The sequence below is a fragment of the Rattus norvegicus genome, chromosome 20 (genome assembly GCF_021556685.1).
Source record: "Rattus norvegicus strain SHRSP/BbbUtx chromosome 20, alternate assembly SHRSP_T2T, whole genome shotgun sequence".
Classification (NCBI taxonomy): Eukaryota; Metazoa; Chordata; class Mammalia; order Rodentia; family Muridae; genus Rattus; species Rattus norvegicus.
This window is the reverse complement of record NC_141553.1, coordinates 20344459-20369212: the sequence shown is the minus strand read 5'-3', so window position 1 is coordinate 20369212 and position 24754 is coordinate 20344459. Positions and strand designations below refer to the sequence as shown.

The 24754-nt window shown below is 44.7% G+C and overlaps 1 protein-coding gene and 1 long non-coding RNA gene across 6 annotated transcripts in view; one reads left to right on the top strand and one right to left on the bottom strand.

The window, feature by feature from the left end:
• Positions 1-529: 529 nt before the first annotated feature.
• LOC147998600 (uncharacterized) lies at positions 530-24754 on the bottom strand. Of its 5 annotated transcripts, XR_015645785.1 has the most exons (6): positions 24624-24750; positions 24362-24411; positions 20953-21023; positions 19592-19704; positions 18784-19022; positions 17523-17855 (listed from the first exon to the last, which is right to left on the bottom strand). XR_015645785.1 is itself a non-coding variant. In XM_087598698.1 (4 exons), exons 1-4 carry the CDS (start codon positions 24624-24626, stop codon positions 18820-18822), a joined length of 327 nt encoding a protein of 108 aa, XP_087454824.1. In that variant the 5' UTR covers positions 24627-24744; the 3' UTR covers positions 17523-18819. The 5 variants fall into 5 exon arrangements, 1 of the variants encoding a protein (XP_087454824.1); XR_015645784.1 differs by lacking the exons at positions 17523-17855; positions 18784-19022; positions 19592-19704; ... (1 more) ...; positions 24362-24411; positions 24624-24750 and adding exons at positions 530-679; positions 1522-1676; positions 5297-5588; positions 7031-9416; positions 9500-9921; XR_015645783.1 differs by lacking the exon at positions 24362-24411 and having other exon boundaries at positions 24454-24754.
• Positions 18811-24754, top strand: part of LOC147998599 (uncharacterized) — a 40803-nt gene continuing 34859 nt past the window's right edge. The window contains exon 1 of the long non-coding RNA XR_015645787.1: positions 18811-19119. This is a non-coding gene — a long non-coding RNA (uncharacterized LOC147998599). The remainder of the gene's footprint in view (positions 19120-24754) is intronic.

Sequence of the window (24754 nt, the reverse complement as noted above, 5' to 3'; positions counted from 1 at the left end):
ATATTGATTTATTGATATATGATATATTTACATATTTATATTTATGTATTTATGTTTACATTTCTGTTTATATTCATATATTATGTATTTACACATTTACATATTTATATGTTTATATTTAATATATTTATGTTTATATTTGCATATTTATGTGTTTATGTATTTATATTGGTATATTGATATATTGCTATGTTTACATTTATATATTTATATATTTATACAGTTTTATGTTTATATTTATATAGTTATGTATTTATATATTTATATATGTATATTTTAAGAAGGAGGAAAGTATAGGAAAGAGAAAACTGTTTCAAATTGTTGTATGTTGGAGCTTAGCAGCCAAAGGAGACCCTTAGTGTCCTTTGAATCTAGATTTAAAAAGGAGGAAAAAGGAGGTTCGCAGAGTAGGGGGGATGCTGAACACCGACTGCACACTGGTTAACACTAGAAATGAACACTAGCTTTTTTCTTATCTAACAATCATTAAAAATTACACCTTAGATTACAATAACATAAGGGGAGATCATAAGGCGCCTAGTGTTTATTTCAAAATTCCCCAACGGGGTGACGACCAGACGTGTTGAAGTGGTGTGGATGGAACAGGGCAAAGCCGGTGTGGACTAGGAGCAGTCATGACCCGGTCTCTATGGGTAACACACGTTCAAACCTCCCATGGCTTAAAAAAGAAGTACAAACAAACAAATAAACAAGCAGTTGATGCGAATAACCCCTTCAGAGACGTTCATTCAAGCCGAGGGTCTCTGATGCCAACAGGAAGAAAATTGATTCAAGGTCTTAAACCTTCAAGGGGAACGGTTGATTCCCTCCCTTTGTCTAACTCTGTCCCTGCTTTTCCCAATGCTGGCGTCCCAGGAACCCACGGAGGACCTCACAGCTGGAATCTGACCAAGCTTTAAAAACTAAACTAAAATAAAGCTGGAGCTGGGGTATAAAGCTGGAGCTAGAAGTTTCAAGCCAGGATCAGAGTAAGGAAATTAATCAGAATGTGGTTCTATGGCAACAATTATCTGATGGGCGTGGCTAAAGAGGGGTCACCAAGGCCCTGAAAGCAGACAGTTAATCACAGCTGTCCCTATGCTTCAGAAACGCTAAAACATTGCCTGCCCCTCCCCCTGACTCTCCCCCTGATCCTGACCCTAACCCTTCCCTTCCCCCTCCCCCTGCCTGACTCTCCCTCTCCCTCTGACCCTGACTCTGACCCTGACCCTCCCCATGATCCTCCCTCTCCCCCTGACCCTGACTCTGCCCCCACTATCCTGGGATTCCTCAGGTGTGGAGATTTAATGCCGAATATGTCTCTCTTTCTGCACTGAGACAGTGTTGAATTCATTCGTTTTCAGAACCTCAAACCCCACAGATCAGAAATGTTTTCATATCTGAATAAATCGAGTGTTGAGCAGCGCCACCTATTGGTGAAGCGCGATGTTGCACCACAGCAATAGTGGGAGCTATTTCAGGGCGGAGAAAGGCAGGCAGGCGAGAGAGAGCAAAACCCACCTGAGGAAACTCCATTTTGCAATCTTCTGCCAGCTTGGAATCTCTAGGTATTCCAGCCTGGATAGAAGTGAGGTCTTCTAAGTTCCCACAGAAATATTTACGGTCACTGTGGCTAAGCACATCTTTGGCGTACTGGCGTTGACTAACCGTAATTCCTAAAAAATGAAAATAAAAATTCAGGCTTCTAAAGTTTAAAAAAAAAATCGCTTTGTTCTTTTAAGTGGACAAACCTTACCACATTTTATCTTGACTGACTTTTTTTTTTAACTTCATGTTCTAAGACTCTGTGAAAGTTCACAAATTTAGATTTATAGATTTCAAATTAGTAATTCAGAACTAATTCTGAAGTCAAAAGAAAAGGCAAAAGCAAAGTTGCACATTGTCAGCATGGAGAGGCGCTATTATTAATTGTTAAGCAATAAAACAAAAAAAAATTCTCACCAATGTCAGCAAAAGGGAAGAGACACCCACTGAGGGATCAGCTTTTAACGATGAAAAATATATCAGGAAAAATTGAAAAACAAAACTGTTCCCAGGCCAATGGAAGTATTTCTAAAACACCAGGGTCTTCAAGGAGGTGGTTCCCAGCTCATCAGCATGGGAAACATTTTGCAAAACTTAGAACCGTTTCTAAATCTATCATGTATTTACACAGCTATGTAACATTACATGACATAGCTATATTAATGTCAATGTGTTTAGCTTTAAAGTATACTCCTAAGTATTATTATACAGATCAACGTCATACACCCATATTTTAATGTTACATTATGAAATAACTCGGAGAATGAAGTCAACCGAACAGACTGTGAAAACATCGTGTCAGGGGACACACCCATTCCTTCCCCGAGAAGGGAAACCAGAAATGAGAGACATTCTTGTCATTATTGTGGGGCAAGAGCTGGCACCAGGGACCAGACCCAGAGTCTTGTTATCCCAGGTCCTCCTGGGAGGCAGCATCTACCTCCGAGCTACCATTTCTACCTTGAGGGCCACCCTTGACTTCAATACAGCACCAAGGACCAGTTATAGGATTAAAGGGGGTGGGAGAGGTGGAGAAGGAGAGAACAGAGAGACAGAGTTAGAGACAGAGTGTGAGAGGACGGGAAGGGAGGAGGATAGGGGAGGAAGGAAGGGACTCCACACTTAAATGGTCTTTCCGAAGGAAGGAAGGGACAGAGCAAGCCGGCATCCTTATAGTTAATCTCCATTCTTTCAAACCATGATCAAAATATGTTTCGAGAAGTCCCTTACCAGGCTTAACAGAAGAAAATGACCAACTGTGGGAGTTGGGAAGGAGCCAGAGGACAAAGACTACGGCATAACGAAAGCTGGGATTCCGGGTTACTTTGCAGCTAGCCTTGTCCATAGTGGGCATGAGGAACAGAGGAACTGGAGTCACCAATGGACAGTGAGCCCATTGCTGAGGACGACCCCACACGGCTCGTTGAGCCTGGAGAGGTTGAGCCACTGCCTACATAGAACGTTCACCACCGTGTTCTAGTGTCTACGATGTGGGAGGTTCTCTGCAGGCCCCCAAGGAGAGGGGTAAACACCATCCCAGCACAAACCCTTCTATCTACACTCCGTCCTGCCTGCAAGCTATGGCAGAGCAACGGTGGCACACAGCTTGTGGGAGTGACCACCCATGTCTGGTTTTACCTAAGGCCCATTCCATGAGATGAAAGCCAAACCTGACACTACCTGGGTGACCAGGAATTGGAATCTAGATAGCCCAGGGACCTAGGATAAAACCAAATATGGCTGGTTTAGGGGAAAAAAGTAACAGTGAAATAACTTTAATGATATCCTTTTAGACCCATACATAGATCAATGCCTTATCCAGTTATCAGCAGAGAGGGGTCCTCCTGCAACAGATAGGAAGAAATATAGATACCACAGCCAGTCATATACAGAAAGAGAGAGAATGAGAAACCGAGAGACAGACAGTAAGAGACAGACAGCGAGAGAGAGCGAGAGACAGACAGACAGACACACAGACACACAGACACACAGACGTTTGAACACACAACTCCAAAAGAAATGTCTCCATCAGTCCCTCCCCTCAGAACTCAGAGAACCACATGGAGAGAGGAGTAGGAGTAGGGATAGGGGATGGGAGCTGAGGGCACCAGGAGAACATGTTGCTCTAAAATATCTGAGCAAAGCTCACATGAATTCACAGAGACTGAAGCATCACGAACAGGGCCTGCATGGGTCTTCTCCGGGTCCTCTGCATATGTATGACAGAAAGTATTCAGCTAGTACTGCTAAGGGACTCTTGAATGTATAAACCAACAGCTCTCTGATCTTTGTGCCATCTCTCGGTCGCTTTTGTCTGTCTGTTGGCTTGCCCTGTCCAACTTTGACATGATGAGTTTTGATTTTATTTTCTCATGTGTTGTTGGTTAGGAACCTATGCTTTCTGAGTGAGAGATAGAAAGACGGTGAATCCATATGGGATGGGAGGTGTGGAGGAACTGGGAGCAGAAGGAGGGGAAACTGGACCCATCTAGATAGTACTGTATAAGGAAAGAATCTATGGTTAATTGAAGGGGAGGGAGGGAAAGAGCTTGAAGTCTCTGAGCGGTCAGAACGGGACATTCTTGCTTCTTGAAGAGCTGATCCTGGTGCAGATCTTTAGCTTGTCTCAGGGATGCACAGGGCGCATTTGCTTTGGAAGTGACTCCCAAAAGCCTAAGAGGAAGACTACAGGAAAAGCTCAAGCAAGCTTGATGGTTGCTGAAGACAAAATAGTTGGGCCCGGGAGAGCTTGGCAGTTTGAGTTCGTGGGGTCTGGAAAGGTAGACTCTTAGCAACTCAGTCCAGAGTTTTACTTGAACCCCAGCCTATGAGTTATCAGAAACAGGAAAGGATGAAACCATAACCCTTTTCCCGGGCAGGACCCTGTAATCTGCACTTTCAACATCTACACGCTGAAATTCCAGGGTGACAGACTATGTAGCATTGGTGTTAGAGCCATGCATCCATCCAGATACCAAATGTTCTCTCTGACATAATGGGACATTGGCTAAAAATGGCTTTGCTTGCTTTGGGTAGACCACAGGGATTTCTCTTCTGATGTGATTGATGACCACACAGGGGAAGAAGAGAAAAGGACATTGTCCCTGCCTCAACCCACCCCAAGAAAAAGGCAGGTTTCTTCTTGTCAGAGCTGGTTGGATAGGGCATAGCCACAAAAGTACTAGACCCCCATAGATGGCTCACTCAAAAACCATAGCTAGGCCTGCCCTGCACATGCAAAACATATACAAAATTATTATGTCTTCTTATAAGTTAGTTTTTTATCAGCATTGAACCTACAACTTTTTAAACTCCACACAGTTATTTTCTAGAGCTTGTTACTTCGAGCTCTGAAGGTCATTAGCCCACTCCATTAGAATCATCGGAGATTCAGAGATACTCGAACTTCTAGGTGCTACTCCAGGGACTGGTTCAAAAGGTGGCTAATGACTCTGTAAAGTTGGTGGTTGGGAGGCAGAGGCAAGGTTAGCAGGAAGTCAGCCTGACCTTTGGCTGCATACCTAACTCAGCCTGGTCTACCCAAGACTGATGCAGAGAGAGAAAGAAAGGGAGAGGAAGGGGGAGGGGAGGGGAGGGGAGGGTAGGAGAGAAGGAGGGGAAGGGAAGGGAGAAGGAGATGGAGATGGAGAGGGAGAGGGAGAGAGAGAGAGACAGAGTCAAAAGAATTGGGTGATTTGCTTAAAGACCCCTAACCAGAATGATAGTTCAAGGCCCAAGGACATAGCCCTACCTGGATGCCAGGGTGGCTGCTGTAAATACATTGGCCAGAACCATTTCCCCAGCCAAGGCAGAAATAGTCAGCTTTCACTCTCACCCCTCCAGGCTGCCTTGAGAACCATCTCCCCGATGACCAATCCCTGCAGTGGTGCTGTTCTCACTGCCTGTTGCCATGCAGAAGGTGGCAGACAGTGACACTGTGTGTGTGCGTGCTAGAGCCTTCCCCGATGCAGCACAACGTGTGAACGGAGGATGTCATCTTTATCCCTAGGATACATGGGAAGAAGCCCTGGGCTCTATGAGACCTGCGAAGGAAAAATTACTAGTTTAAACTGCCCCACCTCCCAAACCAGTCTCTGGCAGGTTCTTTTGTAAACACCGTTAACCCCCTGGAACACTTGCATCATATATAAATACACAGTTTTGATATGTAAAATCCGGAGTCTGGGCATTACTAGAGGCTAATATTCATTATAAAATTCTTTCTTAGAATATAGACCATCCAGCCTCCTCTCTCCCCCAAAACCAGATATAATTTACACCTAACAAAACAGCTCTGTAAGACTGCTGGTGCGGAACGCACCTGGATTTGTATTTCTCTGTAACATGAATGTGGTTCTTGGGGGCCAACAGCGGGAGCAAGAAACACCTCTAGGCAATAGAGTTATGCGAATGGCCAAGTCATGGCCGAGTGACTTTGTAAATGAGCCTGGTTAGAGTGGGCTCTACGGAGGAGAATAATTGCATGTTTATGACCTCATTCGGAGCTGGAAAACCCCTCTCTGAGGCAGTGGCGGCAGACACTTGGAGGTGTATTGGACACCAGGCTCAAACAAGTTCAAACAAGGCTCAAACAAGGAAAAAAAATGGAATGGTTTTGAATGAGGTCATTTAATATGAGAAGCCATCTGAACAGTGTGGGTTTACAGGGGCTGCTAAATAAGACAAACACAGGTGCCCATTCTCTGAAACCCAAGGTGCATTTGGGGGAAACATGGCTGTCACATGTGCTCAGGCACCCTGAGGGAGACTGTCCACAACTACGTGTAGTGAAGAAAGGAGAGGGAGGGAGATTACTGCTATGCCTAAGCCAGCAGCCTATGGATACACTGGCAGTAAGCCTCCTCTCCACTCACCGTGAGGGTCTGGGCTTGAAACCCATGGGAAAGTAGGAATAGTGAGAGGAAGGACCTCCATAGAGCGGAGCATACAGTGGGTGGGAAGCACACTTTATCTGTACTGTCAATCATTCATATATATGTGACTGACGACCACACAGGGGAAGAAGAGAAAAGGACATTGTCCCATCCTCAACCCACCCCAAGGAAAAGGCAGGTTTCTTCTTGTCAGAGCTGGTTGGATAGGGCATAGCCACAGAAGTACTAGATCCCCTAGTATATATACATATATATATATATATATACATATACATACACACATATACATCATATACACATACACATACATGCATATACATATACATCATATACACACATACATGTACACATACATACACATATACATCATATATACACATATATGTACGCATGCACATACATCATATATATACATCATATACACATACACACATACACATAACATATACATCAGATATATACACACATATATACACATATACATACACATATACATATATTATATATACATACACATACATATACATCATATACACATCATATACATATACATACACACACACATATACTGAAGAAACCGCAAGGCTCACCAACCCTCCTGAGGCAAGCTACCACGGGAATCTCACTGGCAGTTCTTGGGCGAGTTTCTCTCAATGGCAGCATCATAAGTTGAGCTCAACAATGCTGGATAAGGCAAACCAATGCATGCATGATTAGACATGAAGAATAGCGAGGCAGAGCAAACCAAACCATTACTCAGTGCTCCTCTCCCACTGTCTGTGGGGGCATACTCATACATCACGTACATGTACATATACATATACACATGTGCAGTCTGAAAAAAACACACATTGAAAGATTGTAGAGATGAATGTATAAATAACTTGGAGGCCGGATCCTGAAGTCAGTTATGTCAAACGCTGTTTTGCTGGGGCACACGGGTGAGAGGACGTCTTACTGAAGCAGACTATGCTCCCGGAGCGCACACAGGAGGAAGGGTGTTTGGATATAGAAAACTCGTGGAAGGACCAGTGATGAGGGAGGATAACTATGACGCCACAGACAGTGGGAGATGAGCACTGAGCCTCGGCTGGTTTGCTCTCCCTTTCCGTTCCTCACTTCTAACCACACATGTATTGGTTCGCCTTACATAGAGTTGTTGAGTTCAACTTGTGGTTATGCTGCCACTGAGAGAAACTCGCCCAAGAACTGCCGGTGAGGTTCCTGGGACAGCTTGCCTGCGGCGTTTTGTCGAGCCTTGCTGTTTCTTCAGGATGGAACTACAGCTGCCCGTTCGTGCCTGGCGGCGTCTGCCTGCACAGGGGACTGTCTGCAGCTGCTGTGTCGTATATGGTGTTTGCTACAGGACTGAACTGCTACCCAAGAAGATCGAGCTCGCCCGCAAAGAACTATTGCTGAACAGGTTCGCTTCCCCCGCATCCTACTAACTTTTCTCTTCCACTGCCTCTGCTGGGTGGTAGGCTAGAGGAGAGATTGAACCCTTATTAGAAGTAGGTTGCAAAAAATTATGCTGACAGGATCCTGGTTCATTTTGTGACTGTTTTCCCCAGCCGTTTGTGGTGGCTTGAATGAGTAGCATCTCCCATAGACCTGGGCATTCAAACACTTGATTCCCTGTTGATGGCCATGCTCGGGGGTTTGGGAGATGTGGCTCTGCTGGTGTAAGTCACTGGAGCCAAGCTTTTGGAGTTGAGAGACTTCTCCTCTCTGTTTCCTGTTTGCGGTTCAAACCGTGAGCTTCCAGCTTCCGCCCCAGCCCAAACAAACCCTTCCGCGAGCTGCCTTGATGATGGTGATTTATCACAATAGAGAAGTAACCAACAAACTGCTTACATCCATCTACGCAATCTTACAATGTATGTCTTACGATAATCGCTTGCATGTGCCACCGCTTTGAAGGGTCCGAGAACTTTCCGGTTGGGCATTTCAACTTGATCACTCAGAGGTCGAAGGTGATCCGGGGGAAAAGCTACTCAATCTCCTTTCTCATTGGTGAAGTGGATGAAATGCTGAACGAGCAGAGTTTTCAGAAAAGACTACTCAGCCCTTGGCGGGGTCCATCTTGGTCAGCCATGCTCACCAGCTCTGGGTAACCACCAGGAACGCAGTTTGTATTTGTCAAAGCCAGATGTGTGGTGGAGGTGTAAGACGCCCTCGTACCCATGCGTGCATATATGTATACACACGTGCGCACACATTTACTCTAAAAAGAGTAATGCGGGATTCCAAGGGAGAAAGGTATATATATATATATGTGCACATGCAAACTCTCTCTCTCTCTCTCTCTCTCTCTCTCTCTCTCTCTCTCTCTCTCTCTCTCTCTCACACACACACACACACACACACACACACACACACACACACGGGTGTCATCAAAAGAGAAAACAAGTGCCTTCTAAACTACATTCATTTCAACCCCAGCAATGCTTATTAGATGACAAGCTCACGGTTGGCTGAAGAGACGCTCTTAAATAGGAATCTAAGTTATCTTGGGAGAGTGTCAAAACTTTATAATAAGGTATCAGCAATACACATAGTGTCTTAAACACATAGCACCCCATTTGCATAAATATATAGATGTGTACAGCATGGCGTGTGGCCATGAGTGTGTACTTGTGTACACGTATACATATGTGCATGTATGTGTGTGCATGTATGTGTGTGCATGTGCACACATATGCATTGTGTGTGCATTCTACACATGTGTGCATGTGTGTGATATGTGGGAATATGTGTGCACATGTGTGAGTATGTGCCTGAGTGATACAACCCATGACACAAAGTGCAACCTTCCCACATTTCTTCAGCTCTTCTACTCCTCCGGCTCGGCCTGCAGACTTCCACTCCTAGATGGAGCCTCTCATCTCAAACTCTAGTCAGGAAAAGGTCATCCACATTGTCTTCCCTGGTGACCTGGCTCTTCAGAATCTGGAATCTAAGTGGCAATGAGTCTGCCTGTCAGAGAACAGAGTCGTTGTCACAGATGCCGTCCTCCGATTCCCCACCACTCCTCTCTGTGTCTGAAAATGTTACTGTACCTCCATCAAAACTGTCACTCCAAAGCGCCAAGTTCACCCACCGCTTCCATTACTGGGTCTTTCCACACCAGACTACCGTAGAGCTGTGGTTGTCAACCTGTGGGTCTCGACCTGGTTGGAGGTCACATGTCAGATCATCCATTCGAGATTACAGTTATGGAGTAGCAAGGAAATAATTTCATGGTTGTGGCCTGGGGGCGAGGGCGTCACCACAAGACGAGGAACTGTATTAAAGGTCACAGCATCAGGAAGGTTGAGAACCACTGCCTTAGAGTGAGGCTTCCAGATGAAGTGCAGGTTGTGGGGTTGTATTTAAATTTTAGATTAACAGTTATTTAGCTGGACCTGTGTAGCACAAATCTGTATCTTCAACAGTTCCAGTGTGTGTCACGGGGATCACAAGTTCACATTCTGCCTAGGCAAATGAGTGAGACTGGGTCTCAGAAGGAAAAAGACCAAAATGGCTGGGGACTGTCTCAGTGGTAGGGCCACCCTCCCAAGAGGCCCTTAGTTCAAATTTAAGTATAAAAATGAAGAAAAACCTTGAAACATTTTTGTTTGTATAACAATGTTCCAAACACTGCCTAAGGTATATTCATACTGACAATTATTACAAATCTAAATTTTAAATATTACTGCTTGGGAACACATCTCTCATTTTTCCCTAAATCGGGGATGCTACTACATAAAGGAAGAGAGAGTTTTTAAGTATCAAGCAGGAATCAAAAGGAGATGGGCAAGAGAAATGGTTCAACTCTTAACATATTACAAAACATCCAAGTTTGATTCCAGGCATTAATATTTGGGGGTGGGCAGGGCTTTCTCAATCACCTGCAGCTCTAGTTCCAGGGGATCAGATGCCCTCCTCTGGCTTCTAAGGGTACTGCACACAGGAGAACATACTCACCCCTCACAAACACACTTACATTCATCTTGAAAAATAAATACGTTTTTGAGATAGTGTTTCTCTGTGTATCTCTAGCTGTCCAGGAACTCACATTGTAAACCAGGCTGACCTGGAACTCTCTGAGAGATCCACCTGCCTCTGCCTCCAGAGTCCTTGGATTAAAGGTGTGTGCCACCACACCTGGCAAAAATAAATAAGTTTGTAAAGAGCAAACTGAGAGAAGAAAACATCAAGAAATAGAGAAACAACTCCCTCCTCCCCCAGAATAAGATAGGCCCAAAATGGACCTTCCACACTGTAACAGAAACCGCAAGGCTCACCAACCCTCCTGAGGCAAGCTACCACGGGAACCTCACCGGCAGTTCTTGGGCGAGTTTCTCTCAGTGGCAGCATAACCACAAGTTGAACTCAACAACTCTATGTAAGGCGAACCAATACTCACAGACCTCAGTGGAGAGGCTCCGGCTGTGTGGTCAGGTCTCCAGGGGCAAACTGGGCAATGAGACCCAGATCTGCCAACAGCAAGTGGCCCTGTGTGCTTAGGCCAATGTTCTTTCCCCTATTCGCTCCAAATGGGGTCAGGAGCAGCTACACAAAGACCAAAAGCAAGGTTTCTGCCAGTCAGCGGCCGGAAGCCAATTTTGGTCTGAATTTAATTTTGTCTGAAAGAAAAAATGTGGTGTTAATATTATCCAGTTTTGTAAAGCTGTGCTCATCACTCAGGACGATACAGAAGGCAGCTACGGGGCTGTGTGTTTTTGTTTTTGTTTTTTTGTTTTGTTTTGTTTTTAAGGCTCTGTGATGTTTCTGCTGCACTGTTTGGGAGTTTGTATTACAAAAGTCTCGCAGAAAGAGACAGGTACTTGGATGCTGGTGACTTTGCAGGGAATGTGAGGAGATCACAGGGTGGGAACAAGGGATGTATTGATTCTTCCTGCACAAAAACCTCTCAGGTGACCAACAAGAACAACAACAACAACAAAAAAGTCACCACAGACATGCCTCACCAAAATGTTGGTCTCGGGCGCTAACCCTGTGTCTTTCTAGATAAAAAGAAAACTCTTCGCTTCAGATCTGAATTTGACTTGGTCGCCTTAGAAGTGTTCTTCAGGCCGACCCAGGCCTTGACACCTCTCCTCTGAGTTCTGTGACTTTCTGAGAACAACCTTGGGGCTAGTTTGAGATGAAGCATTATTTTCTGCAATTACTGTTCCCTTCAAAGAAGGAGGCTTTTCTTTACTGCTGATGCGTTATGCCCCAAAAATGTAGAGAACTAGCCCATCCAATACTCCCTGCACTTTCTTCAAAGATCAGAAGGAAGTCATCAACGGCCCGGTGTGGAAGCATTCCCGGGCCCCCATCCTGTCAAATGCTTTTTCTCTTACCACATACTAAAAGAGTATATCGCAGTCTCCTGGATATACTCTGCTTCTGCAATCCTGGTTACCTAAGAGATCACAGAAAAGAAAACGTAGCTCAATCCACTAAGCCCCTCTCAACTTCATCTTCTCAAGTCCTTCTGTGGTTAGAAGCATTTATAGCAGATGCAGGCAAGGATATTCCTGGTGGTTCCTGAGCAGAAGCCCAGCCATCATGTCTGGGAAGTGCTTTACCATCTAACCTGACAGCTGAACTCTTGAGAAAACTTCTTGAGGAAGGATGTTTTTGGAGGGCCGTGCCCTGGGATTTATCACCAAGTCCGAGGTCCCTGTTATAGAACCTGGTGCACCTGATGCTGGAAACAGTGAGGGGTTAATCTTCAATATCTCTAAACTGAGGGCAAAAATGTCAGCTGCAGGCTCCTCGTCCTCCAGAAGAAAGAGAACGGAGCTGAAGACCTGCTTCACAGAGAAAATCTAAGTCGTGTGTGTGAGCGAGGGTAAAATCCTTAATCCTGGTCGGGGAGATGGCTTTGTGGGTAAAATGCTTTTTACCCACATACAGGCTGGAGAACCTGGCTTTGATCTCCTGAGCACACCAAAAAAAAAAGTCAGGCATGGTAGAATGTCCATGTCACCCCAACACTGCGAAAGTAGAAATCGGAGGTCCCTAGAGCTCTGTGGCCAGACAGTTTAGCCTAGTTACTAAATCCCAAGTCCCAGGGAAGGACCCTGTTTTAAAAACCAGGGGGAACACCTCCTGAGAAGCTGCCCCAAAGCTGACTCCTGGCCTCCACCAGTGTGTGCATGCACCTGTGTGTGGAAGCAGACTATTCACACTCCCGCACTGTGGTGGTTTGAACATGCTTGGCCCATAAGAAGTGGCACCGTTAGGGGGTGTGGCCTTGTTAGAAGAAGTGTGTCACTGTGAGGGTGGGCTTTGGAGGTCTCCACCTATGTTCAGGCTCCACACAGTCCAGAAAAGAGATTCCTCTTAGCTGCTTGAGGAAGTCATTCTCTCCCAGTTGCCTTTGAATCAAGACGCAGAACTCTCAGCTCCTTCTCCAGTCCCGTGCCTGCCTGGACATCACCATGCTGACTGCTTTGATGATGGCGGACGAAATCTCTGACCTGTAAGCCAGCCACATTAAATGGTTGCCTTTATAGGAGTTGCCATGGTCACGGTGTCTCTTCACAGCAATGAAACCCTAACTAAGACATACATATACGGGAACACTCACACACCAACATCTGTAGACACACTCACACACCTGCACATTGTATACACACCTGAGCGTATAGGGACCCTCACATACCAACATGTACAGGGACATTCTCACACCTGCACACTCTATGCACACACCCACATAATGATAATAAATGAAATCCCCACTCCCAAGTAGACCCAACAAGCGTAACCTTCTCCTCGTGTCTACCAGTTGGAAACAACAGTTGAGTTAACAGCAGTTGTTCCTTGGTAGAAATGACTGGGGTTCAGACCTGTCTCCATCTGTATGTCACAGATTCTTCTTCAAGGTTGTCCCTCGCCCCTCCAAACCCCCTTTAAATAAAACTGGCTGTTTCTTCCTACTTCTAAATATGCAAACATTCCCAATGAGCATTCTCAGTGTTGAAGATGTAGACATGGAAACAAAGCGGAAGACAGACTCCACCACTAAGAACACCAATGGCTAAAATACAGGGAAATGTGTTAGAGAGGGTGACGTATTTATCCTTAGCTGCTCATGGAAGATATTTAGGAATGACTGTACTCTAATGAAGAGACACATATAGACTGGACTGGTGACTCCTAGACACAGGGCAGATTCTAGAGCCTGAATGGAGGGAGTGCAAAGATTATCCTGGAGAAGTATGTTTCCACAGAAAGTAAGAGAGAATTCAAACTAAGACCAGGGGCTAAGGTAGAAGGCACAGTTGAAACCACTCAATAAATGATGACACGGGAAATTGGTACCCAGATTCTATAACAAATCCATGAGCCACACTGATATAAGCAGATGAATGGATGAATAGGAGAAGCCAGGCAGCTTTCCTGGGAGTTACATAGATGGAGGGTAGAACACAAAAGCAAAGATGGATCAGAAAGTCATCTGTGGATGCTCATGGCACAGAATGAAAGCGAGCGGGATAAGGAAAACTGTTGTTCACTTAGCCTGAAAGTGTCTCCCAGAAAATGCTTGCTAACTACAAAGGGATTTGACGCGGTGACAGTGATGGAAGCTGGTAAACCCTCTCCAGGTTGACAGTGTTAATTAACCATTTAACCCACTTGGGAACAAACCCATATGGCTTCACCTCCCATAGTACATCGAAGGGGACACAATTCAATCTCCTGTCTTCTGGTCTAACCATGAGGAAACATTGGATAACCTCAAACTGAGGAATGTTCTACAGGAAAACTGACTTGTGCTCTTCTCGGGGGTCAATGTCAAGAGGACAAAGGAGAGTCAGAGCTGGTTAAAATGAGGTCATGTTTAAAGTTACAGAGACTAGGAAGTGTGTCATATGAGTCTGAGTCAGATCCTACACTGGGGAAGAAAACCCATGAAGACTTGGACCACTCGTTCTGTGTGTCAGATGCCAACCATCTCAGGTTGAGAGATAAGGATGGGGTTCCTTCAGTCTGTGAACCAAAATATATAGGATTATGAAGTACAGAATCTCATAGTTAACCTGAGAGAGAGAGAGAGAGAGAGAGAGAGAGAGAGAGAGAGGAGAGAGAAGACAATTGCAAATGGGTAGGAGGTAATAATTATTGGGGAATCTGGGTGAAGTCTTAGGTGATTTCTTAAACTGCTCTTGTCTCTTGGTGAATATTTAAATTTTTGTCAAAATAAAAACATACACTAAGCAACCCATTCTAAAATGCCCAGGGGAAACCCCACCTCTCCTTACCCTCCCAATGTAAATAAAGCCATATAGATCATGGGGTCTTATGGCTGGAGGAGTTTTTACGTCTCTCTAGAGACAGCCTGAGCCATGGATGGTTTATGTGGTCAGCTGGATCCTACTCTTCCAAGAAGAAGGGGTTCAGGGAACTTGGGAGGGGACAAGAGAGGATAACAGAGGAGACAGGATCAGTCCATGACTTGCATATGTGAAACTGTGAGTGTATACTTAAAATCTGAAAACTCTAAAACACAGTCTTTCCAAGAAGTCGTTATTCTTGATCATTTAGCCAATTCATTATAGTCTCCGCCTCCAAAGATCCGAAAATAGATCTGAAAATCCTTTAAATTTCTAGACTCTTATTCACATATCCCTATCTTCTAACCTAGCTTCATGGCTCTTCAGAATCTCAGTACACACACACACACACACACACTCACACACACACACACACACACCATGCAAACATGCATACACACACATAACACATGCATAAAACATACACACATGCACACACAGACATAAACACACAAACACACACAAATATACACAAAACATACACAAACACATGCACAAGCATACACAAACATACACAAAACATAAACATGCATAGACATACAAACACACAAAACATACACATATGTGTGTGCATACACAAACACATACACATACACAAACACATACAAACACACATATACACATACACACACAAAACATACACACATGTACACATATACACACGTACAAACATGCACACACGTGCACACACACAAACACATACATACACACACAAATACACACAAAAACAAGCATACACACATGCATACACAAACACACGAGCAAACATACATACATGTAAACACATACACACACACACTATGGCCAACTCCCTCATCTGCAGCTTCCTTCCTGCTCAGGTCTCAGCTCTGACACCCACGCCCATCCCTCATGATAACTGAGGTCCTCAGACTCATTCTTCCAAACACCCTAATCTTACCCCATGGTCACATTTACCTTTCTGGATTTATATTGGCTTTCTTCCTCTTCTACCTCCCTTATCAAGCTTCGAGTTGGTGAAGGCTGAGATCTGGGGTAAGTTTGAATGACAAATCATGAGAACGATGGTTTAGTCTGGGAGATTAATGCCTTTTATTAGGCTCTGAATTGCTTTCAGGTAATCTGTCTCAAAAGCCTTTGGAAAGCAGGAAGTACAGTTGCCCAGGCCCACGGGGGATGTCGGGGATCCTGCTGGAATGCACCTGAAGGTCAGGTGTGGTAAAGGCTTCCTGCACAGCGGGGCTGAGATGAGGCCGGATGTGTTGCATGGGATGAAGGTGTGTCCTGTCTTCCTTGAATCAATCTCCTCATCCCTTCCTTCTCTCTAACCATCCCATAATGTAAAACACCCCCAAAATATCCTTCACTGGGATCCTGGAGTTTCATCTCATACCATCTGTTGAAGAAAGGCCTGTGCTGACTTAGTTTTCTAGTAGTTCCTTTAAACAAACTGACATAAAAAATAGAAAAACAAAATAAAATCGGCCAAGGGGCTATACACGTGGTACTTGAAGTAGGTTTTTTTTTTTCTTTTAAAAGTAGATACATTTTTTTAAAAAAAAATTCACCTAGAAACTGCTCTAGAATGAGCTCTCAAAATGTTGCCAGTTAAAGAACCTCTCTGTGTTATTTCTATTCATGGGTATGTGTGTGTGTGTGTGTGTGTGTGTGTGTGTGTGTGTGCATACATGTGTGTGAGTGTGGCACATATATGTGTACAGGTGCCCATGAAGGACAGAGCATGTTGAATCTCTTCAGACAGGACTTACAGGTGGTTGTGATTCAAATGACATGGGAACCCGTGAAGGCCACCTGGCCACCCTGCTGACATCCTCATTCTTTTTTTTCTTTTCTTTTTTTAAGAGCTCTTGTTTTGATTTCAGAGGAAGGGGGAGTTCAGTACTCATGTGGAGGCCATGCCTGGGAGCCAGCCAACGAGGCCTACTTCTGGAATCAAACTCGGGGACCCTGTCTCAGAACCAGACGAATGTTAAAAAGACTATTATTATAATCTGAACTTTTATTCTTGTATGAAAATTGTCACTTTATATATCTGGGAAGCAAACAAAAGGAATTTATTGTCATTTATACATAATCAAGATGTACTGGGGTATAATTAATTACACGGTGTAGAAAGTAAAACAGAGAGAGAGAGAGAGAGAGAGAGAGAGAGAGAGAGAGAGAGAGAGAGAGAGAGAGAGAGAGAGGACAGCAGCTGGAGCGCACTATGTACCTTGCAAGCATGAAGGTCTGAATCGGCTCCCTCAGATCAGAACCTACCTTAAGAAAAAGCGAGCAAATGCTTGCGGTCTCAGTGCTCGGGAGGCAAAGACAGGCAGCTTCCTGGGACGCCCTGGCCAGCCGGCCCCGCCTACTTCTGGACTCTAGGTCAGTGAAAGACCCTGTCTCAAAACAAGGTGGATGGCGCCTGACCGTGATAGCCAAGGTTGCCAGCTGCCCTGCACATGCTGGTGCACACACATGTATAAACATACACACACACACACACACACACACACACACACACACACACACACATATACACACATACATATGTAAACACACACACATACATACACACACATACACACACACATATATAAACACATACACATACACACATACACCAGAAAAGATGGAATTTTTTTCATCTAGAAAGGTAGTTACAGGGGTTGGGGATTTAACTCAGTGGTAGAGCGCTTGCCTAGAAAGCGCAAGGCCCTGAGTTCGGTCCTCAGCTCCGGGAAAAAAAAAAAAGAAAGAAAGGTAGTTACATTGCAGTAAGCCGAACGCTTTATTTTAGACATAAGACGACTCTAGAGACGATATCCTAAACATATTACAGAATAGGACAATTCTTTATTCTCTTGTCGTCTCCCATGCCCTTCAGTGTGTCTATGCCGGGTGGAGGTGGGGCTTACAAAGTCCCACCCCCACAGTGCGGTCCTATCCCTGAGAGGGTCCTGCTTGTGCTTTCTGAGGGGAAGGGCACAGCTCTGCCTGTCTCTTCTCTTCCTCACCTCTGTGCTCTGAGACTCTAGCCGAGCAGTGAAAGCGAGATTCCGAATCGCATCTCTTAAACACCATGACTTTACCTTCTTTCCTTCAGGGTTCATGAAGGGAAAAGACAAAGAAATCGATGCAGACCCTCTTAAGCACAGGGACACAAATTACTCTTGAGTTAATAATTCACTAGTTTACAGAGCCAAGGGAGACAAAGCAAGATCCCGAGTAAGTGAAATAAAGTGTCTGTGTGTGTATAAATAATTCATATTTTAATTAAAATTGCCTATGGAAATCAAGGCAAACTAAATATCAGCTTGACCAACGTACTTCTCTTACAAGCTTTAAGGAAAAAAAGAGTTATCTGATATAATATTACAGGGCTGTTGAAGGTCCCCAACCACATGTCACGTGACACAACTCGATGCCTGGTTCTATAATTAACTCTCAGTGTCAAGAGGAGGAAATGCTATCAGAACAGCAGGTACGCGCTGGGTTTTGCTGCGTGAGGCGTAATGAGGGTTTCGGATTTAACACTCTAATTCTTGTTTTATTACCACACTCAATTGTCCGTGTATCTTAGGATTCATGTTGTGTGCATCCGCCAAGTCATGTTTCTTTCATTAGCGGGTACAATTAATGTACACCGAGCCTCTAAGTGCTAACCCTCCATGCTTTCTTCTTGTGTAATTCGGTTGGCGATGATTAAAATAATTTTTCAATGGAGACGCCTCAGCTTAATGGAAAAAAAAATACTGCGGCAATGTAAGAAGCATTTGTAAACATTTTCGGGAGGATGTCGTTTGCTGTCGCACAGCAGATGGCCACACAAAGCAGCTCATCCTTGACAACACACAGAGACAGACCCCGGGGGGGGGGGGATGGGCGGAAGAATGGGAGAATTAATGCCATGTCATAAATAGCTTTTAGTCTCCCGCTCAACGTTTTGTTAAGTGTCGGATACCAGGTAGTGTTGACAGCCAATGACTTAGCCTCGGAAAACCTTCAACTAGTGAGCGCTTACTTACCCTGTGCTAGCCCCAGACTAACCATCTGCCACACACTCAGTCATAAGAACAGTGAAACGGTGAGGCACAGGGATGGAGTGATTTCCGAAGGGTCCAGTTCAGGTTAGCCGTGGACCTAGAGGGTCTACCAGCCGCCGCTTTCCTTTCCGTGACGAATCGGACTTCCTGTCCGGGCTTCCTTGTCTTTTTGTCACCAACTCGATGCAAATTATTGAGCTCCTCCTGCTTCCTTTTCTCGTCTGCAAAATATGGAGATGAGAGAAACCTGGGTCGCCGTGTGACTGGAAGAGCAAGTCTACCCCTGGCAACGTTCTGGGAAGTACGCCCGGTGATTCCGTGAGTACCCAGTGACCCTGACGCTGCTCTCGACTGTCTCGGACTGTGTGTTCTTCTGCTCTGGACTGAATCATTTTATGATTTTATGTAGGAAGTCATGCTGTGATGGTACCTGTTAGTAAGTGATGACTGTGAGTAAGGGATGACTGTCTTACATGCATTACTTATCACCATCAGAATCGAAGATTAACCTTCTGGATATCTTTCCTCATTTAACAAGTGATTATCCTATTTCATGTAGATTGGCAATGTGGTGATGGATCTATTTCCTAAGTATGCCCCACTCCCGTCTGCTTGATGTGATGATCCAGACATTAGCAGCAAGATGGATGTAGTTAGATAAAGTACACTGGGTACCCTGTCTGGTGTTTCTCCTAATCCCTTGATCTACGGCAGAGAAGTCTACCATGAGCAGCTGCTCTCCTCCCCCGGGCCAGTGAGCTCCAAAGCAAACACTGCATTTACTACTTACAGATTTCCGAGTCTCCACTCCAGTCCCCTCTTTCCCCTGAGATTCAGTTCAAGCATTCCCTCCCTCAGGAAAGCTTCCAGATATGTTCTCTCTCCCTGCCTGAACTTCTTAAACTAGAGAGAAACAAAGCAACAATAGCAACAACAGAACAACGCACATTATCCTCCCAACAACTGTCCTTAATTCCCAGTTAGTGAGCCACTAGTTTTCAGCTACTGGGTGTCTTTCCAGACTCCTTTGCAGCTACGTATGGCTAAGCTATGGTACACAGTGTATAACCAGAAGTACTGTGCTAACAAGTATCCTTAAAGAGAGGTAGCCATGTCAGTCTTTACCCTGAATCCCAGTGACGGTAAAGACACCAGACATCCAGAACTATCCGCCTCCAAATCCACCTACAAACCTTGTTTATGTGAGAAGGAAATAAACCTAGGTGTCTTCTTCATTAATTCTCATCTGAACTCATCTTTCTCGTTTGGTGATGTAAGTGCCTTTGGTACCTCTATCTCTTCTCTACCACATGATGCCATTATATCCAACTTCTGTACAGCTAGTGCTGTTCCAAGTGTGAATCTCCAAAGGCAAGGACTGCTAATTAAGCATGCGCCATGTTGCCAGCATCCAGGTCGATTTTGAATACACCCTTGATACATAGATGTCACCTGTATGAGAATGTGTGGGAGAATGTAAAATGCAAGTCCTGGTGTCACTTCCCTAGGAGCGTCCTCTTTTGCATGAGTGAGAATGTCTTTGTCAGGCACAAGTTAACAATGCATGATGGGAAAGGGGCACAGAGTTCCATGTCTGGGCTCCACCTTGTGCTTAGGCAGAAGGTCTTTGATGCTTCAAGGGACCAACACTGGAATCTTTGCTTTGGGCATTCAACAGTTTGTCTGGAAACCCTATGGTCTGAAGTCATTCTGGTTGAGTATTTAGGAAGACTTATGACTTTGGGGAAGAAAAGGGCCATGACTCTTCACGGGATTCTAACATCTGGACCAAGGCAATGGGTTCTGATCATGGGAGTCATGAGGCTTGGCTGGGACCCACGGGAAATCACTGACCAAGCTCTTATGTGGGATATCTTGGGTTTTCCAGAGGTTCATGAGTGTGGATTGCAACAGTGATGTCCTTACTGATGTTTGTTTCTGTAGTCTATGTAGACATGGTGTTGTTGGGTGGGGGTGAGGGGAGCTGTCTTGAGTTCTCCTTATTCCTGGAGGAGACAGATAAAGCCAAATGAGGAGGGTGCATGTGGTGAGGGGAAGCAGAGACTGGAATACTGGGTTCTTTATTGCTTAGGCAATAAAGGCATAAAAGCTCGTGCTTCTAGGCCTAGAATTGTTTTATCTAGATCTTACCTTCTTCATATAGAAAACGGAAAGGTTCAATGAGTTGCCTGTTGGCCACAGCTTTTTCATCTCTGAGACTCCTGAAGGAGTGAACATATGGAGAAATATGAGACAGAGAGTAGACACGAGGAAATCCAAGCATGCACGGGATGGGCTTCAGCTTCCTTTCATATGGATACTCCAACTACTTCATAAGCATTCTGCAGTGCGAGTGATGGCCTGAGTGCCTGTTAACTTGTTAAATTTCTGTCGCGCCAGCAAGGCAACTCATTGGCGTGATTCTAGATGCACAATGCATCGTAAGTCTGCTGATACTTTTCCAAAAGGCTGGAGGCTTCTGCACACAGAGGGAACTGGGATAGGCCATGAGCAGTCCAAAAGGATGCAATCAGTAGGGAATGGTGGTGATCTGAGGGACAGAGGCACAGCTGTAGGTTGCTCTTGTCATGCCCCATCCTCATGTCTATCCTGATGTGATGCTGAGAACACCGGGCAAACACATTCCCATCCCTGCTCCTGATGAAAAGCGCTGCTGATGCTCACCAATGAGCAGAAATGGCTGCACCCACTGCGAGTACCATTATCACTACGTGCGGAGTGACGCACCTTGGGACAGGAACTACAATGAGCCCCTGACTGCATTGCCTCATATAAACACCCAATTTCCTGAAGGGTCATTTACACATGAGAACTCTGGGACTCACTGATATTGCTGACCTCATATACTGGAACATAACAAGCCCAAGTCCATTTAGCCGCCAGCCGTTCACCACGAGGGGTCTACCTCTCCAACCATAGAAGCCTCTTGCTTTGAGGCAGGACTCAGGGTGCCCATGATGAGTTTCCACCAGCACCACCACACCACTCTGTACAAGTGAAATGTAAAAATATTTCTATGTGCCAGCTATTCCACTCCTAGGCATATACCCTAAGGACTCCAGATAATACCACAGACACTCGTGTGTCCAGGGTTATCACTGCTCTACTCATGACAGCAAGACACTGAGAGCAGCCGAGATGTCCAGTAACAGCTAAAGAGATCACGCGTGTGTGTGTTACAGATACACAAAGGGATATTGTTTAACTGCAAAGAAAAATAGAATTCTCAGGAAAATTAATAGTCCCAAGACTCAGAGAGGAAGAAAAAAAATGTCTTCTCCCATATGCTGATTACATCCCATTACATATATGTATATACGTAAGCAGATAGAAGTATGGGTAAAGTCTGAATGTCAGGAAAGGAGACCAGGAGAGAATGACATTCCACAATGAGGAAGGACGGAGGAAAGATGAGAGGACGCATGGAACAGAAGAGAGGGAGAGAGTCAGGGGAGCTGCAGAGGATGAGCAAGGATGGCGGGGCAGAAACAAGACGGAGGCAGAAGAGCCTCAAAACACGTTTTGTTTAAAAAAAATTATCCAATTTCTCTAAGAGTGTCTAATATATTAAACACTAACTTAAATTGTAAAAGAAAATGCTTTTGAGAGAAGAAAGAACTGTCTTTATTGCTACTGGTAAAAGGACTGACATGAACCCTCTGGGAAGAATGGAAATCTAGAACCATTCAGTGGGTTCATTTTGTGTTTTGTCCTGCTCCTCCTCTTCCTGCCCCCCCTTCCTCTTCTTCCTCTTCCTCCTCCTGCTCTTCCTCTCCCTTCTCCCCCTTCTCCTCCTCCTCCCACTCCTCCTCCCTTTCCTCCTCATCCTTCTCCTGCTGCTCCTCTTCCTGCTCCCCCTCCTCTCCCTCCCCTTCCTCCTTCTCTTCCTCCTCCTCCTGGTGGAGGGTCGGCCCCTCCTCCTCCTTCTAGATAAGATCTTGCTTTTTTATTAGCATACAAAGGCCTGGGTTTCATTTTGTCCTTTCATGACTCTTCTGCTCCCTTCCCTTATCCACTGTGCTAACCCCCCTTCGGGTCCCTTTCTGTGTTTATACCACATTTCTTTTTCCTTTGGGATTTCATGCAGATGTACAATGAAACACACACAATCATATCCACTCCCGTTTCCCTCTGTGAACCACCCCCGGGCCCCCAAACACATCCCCCTCCCACTTCAACTCCACATTGTGTTGCTAGTGCATTAATGTCAAATAGTGCAGAGCTAATCTGCCTTATCTATTAATCCTGGCAGAGCCAAACTACAAAGGAAAATCTTGACTTGAATCACAACACACAGAGCTAATGTAGCCATGTGAAATCTCATCCAAGTGCAGCTTAATGTCCACAGTGTCTCTTCTACACGTGTTTGGTGTCACGGCATCAATGACCTTCCTAGGAAATTTTCACTGCCATGCGTTCTTTGAACCTGGCACTGAATTTCATAATGTTTTTCAAGTGTGTAAAGCTGTTTGACAATGCCACCCACGCCCTTCCTGACCCCTCCCCCATTTCCGTCATTCCTGATGACCTCACCCCTTCCCTGTCTCCTTCTGCCTTTATGCCATAGACACACACGGATGATGCTGTGTTCCCATGAAAAATTTAGGATCCACAACTCAGAAGAAGCATTCAATATTTGTCTCTCTGAATCTGGATTTTCTTCCTTTCTATGATGATCTTCTATTCCAGCAAACAATGACATATCTATGTGCTTTGTGGCTGAATAAGGCCCCCATTGTCCATTTAGGTCACCATTCTGAACTCATTCTTCTATTGGTGGACACTTAAATAAATATACGTGCAAAATCCTAAGCCTCCGTGATTCAACAGTTAAAGAAGATGTTATTAGCTTGAATCTAAAATACTGATATCATCTGGTTTGTTGAGAATCTTGCTAAAACCATGTTTATCTCATTAGCCTGGCCCACGTCCCCTGCTTAGTAAGAATGCTAATGGTATTGGCTGCGTTTTTTGAACCTGAAATCTGGGTGCAAGCCACAGCAATGCCAGGGAGTATCAAAACAACAGGCGTATCTCCATCCTAGTGGGGGCATCCACCAAGGGTACCTGGGAGTCTTTGTCCTCTCAACACACATGGGTTTCAAAGAATGGCTCCATATTTTCCTGAAGATACAGCTGAAAGCTAACAGAAGGCTTTGACGGCTGAAGTTAATTAAATAACCAAGGAAGTGGGCCAGCGGGGAACCTCAGAAAGCAGCTTCATAGTACAAGAAATCAGCCCCTCAAATATTTTCAGTTTAAAGAATCTGCGTCAAACCTTAATGGGAAGCCACATGTTGTGGTAAATCCTGGCTTTACGTTTTGTGGTGATTTAGAGCCATTTTGGTGGTTTGCAATGTATGGGACCTGCAGTTACCCTTTTTAGAATATCAAAAAGATAAGCAAGCACAAGCATCTAGCTTTTGTTTAGGTTGACAAGGAGGCAAGGAATATATTTAGTTAGACGAACTGGAATGAGCCAGGGCTTAAACTGGTAGGCAAATATTAAGGAAGTCATTGAAATTCCAAAGTAATTTACCTGTAGTCTGCCAGCAGACTCCATTCTCTTAATTCTACAGGCATTTGTCCCTGCAATAAAATGTTATAGATGGTGTTGTAAAACTCTCTCACCTATGCGAAGTTTCAATTATTTTCGACAACGGAGTAAGTTTTGGCAGTAGATGGAATGTGTAGAATCATTCTTGTTCCCTCTCCCACAAGAACGAGTCTTCCTTATCTCTACCACTGTCTGCAACACTCATAAATTCAAGTAAATTCATTTCCCAAATCAACTACTATACCATGTTAAATGAAGCAGGGAGATTAGCTATCAAACCACATATTAGAGAGAGTTTCAAAAAGAAAACTTGCTGCTTCCAACCCTGACCAGCAGGAAAGGAGGGACACCACGATGTTCTTCTCAAAGCAGTTT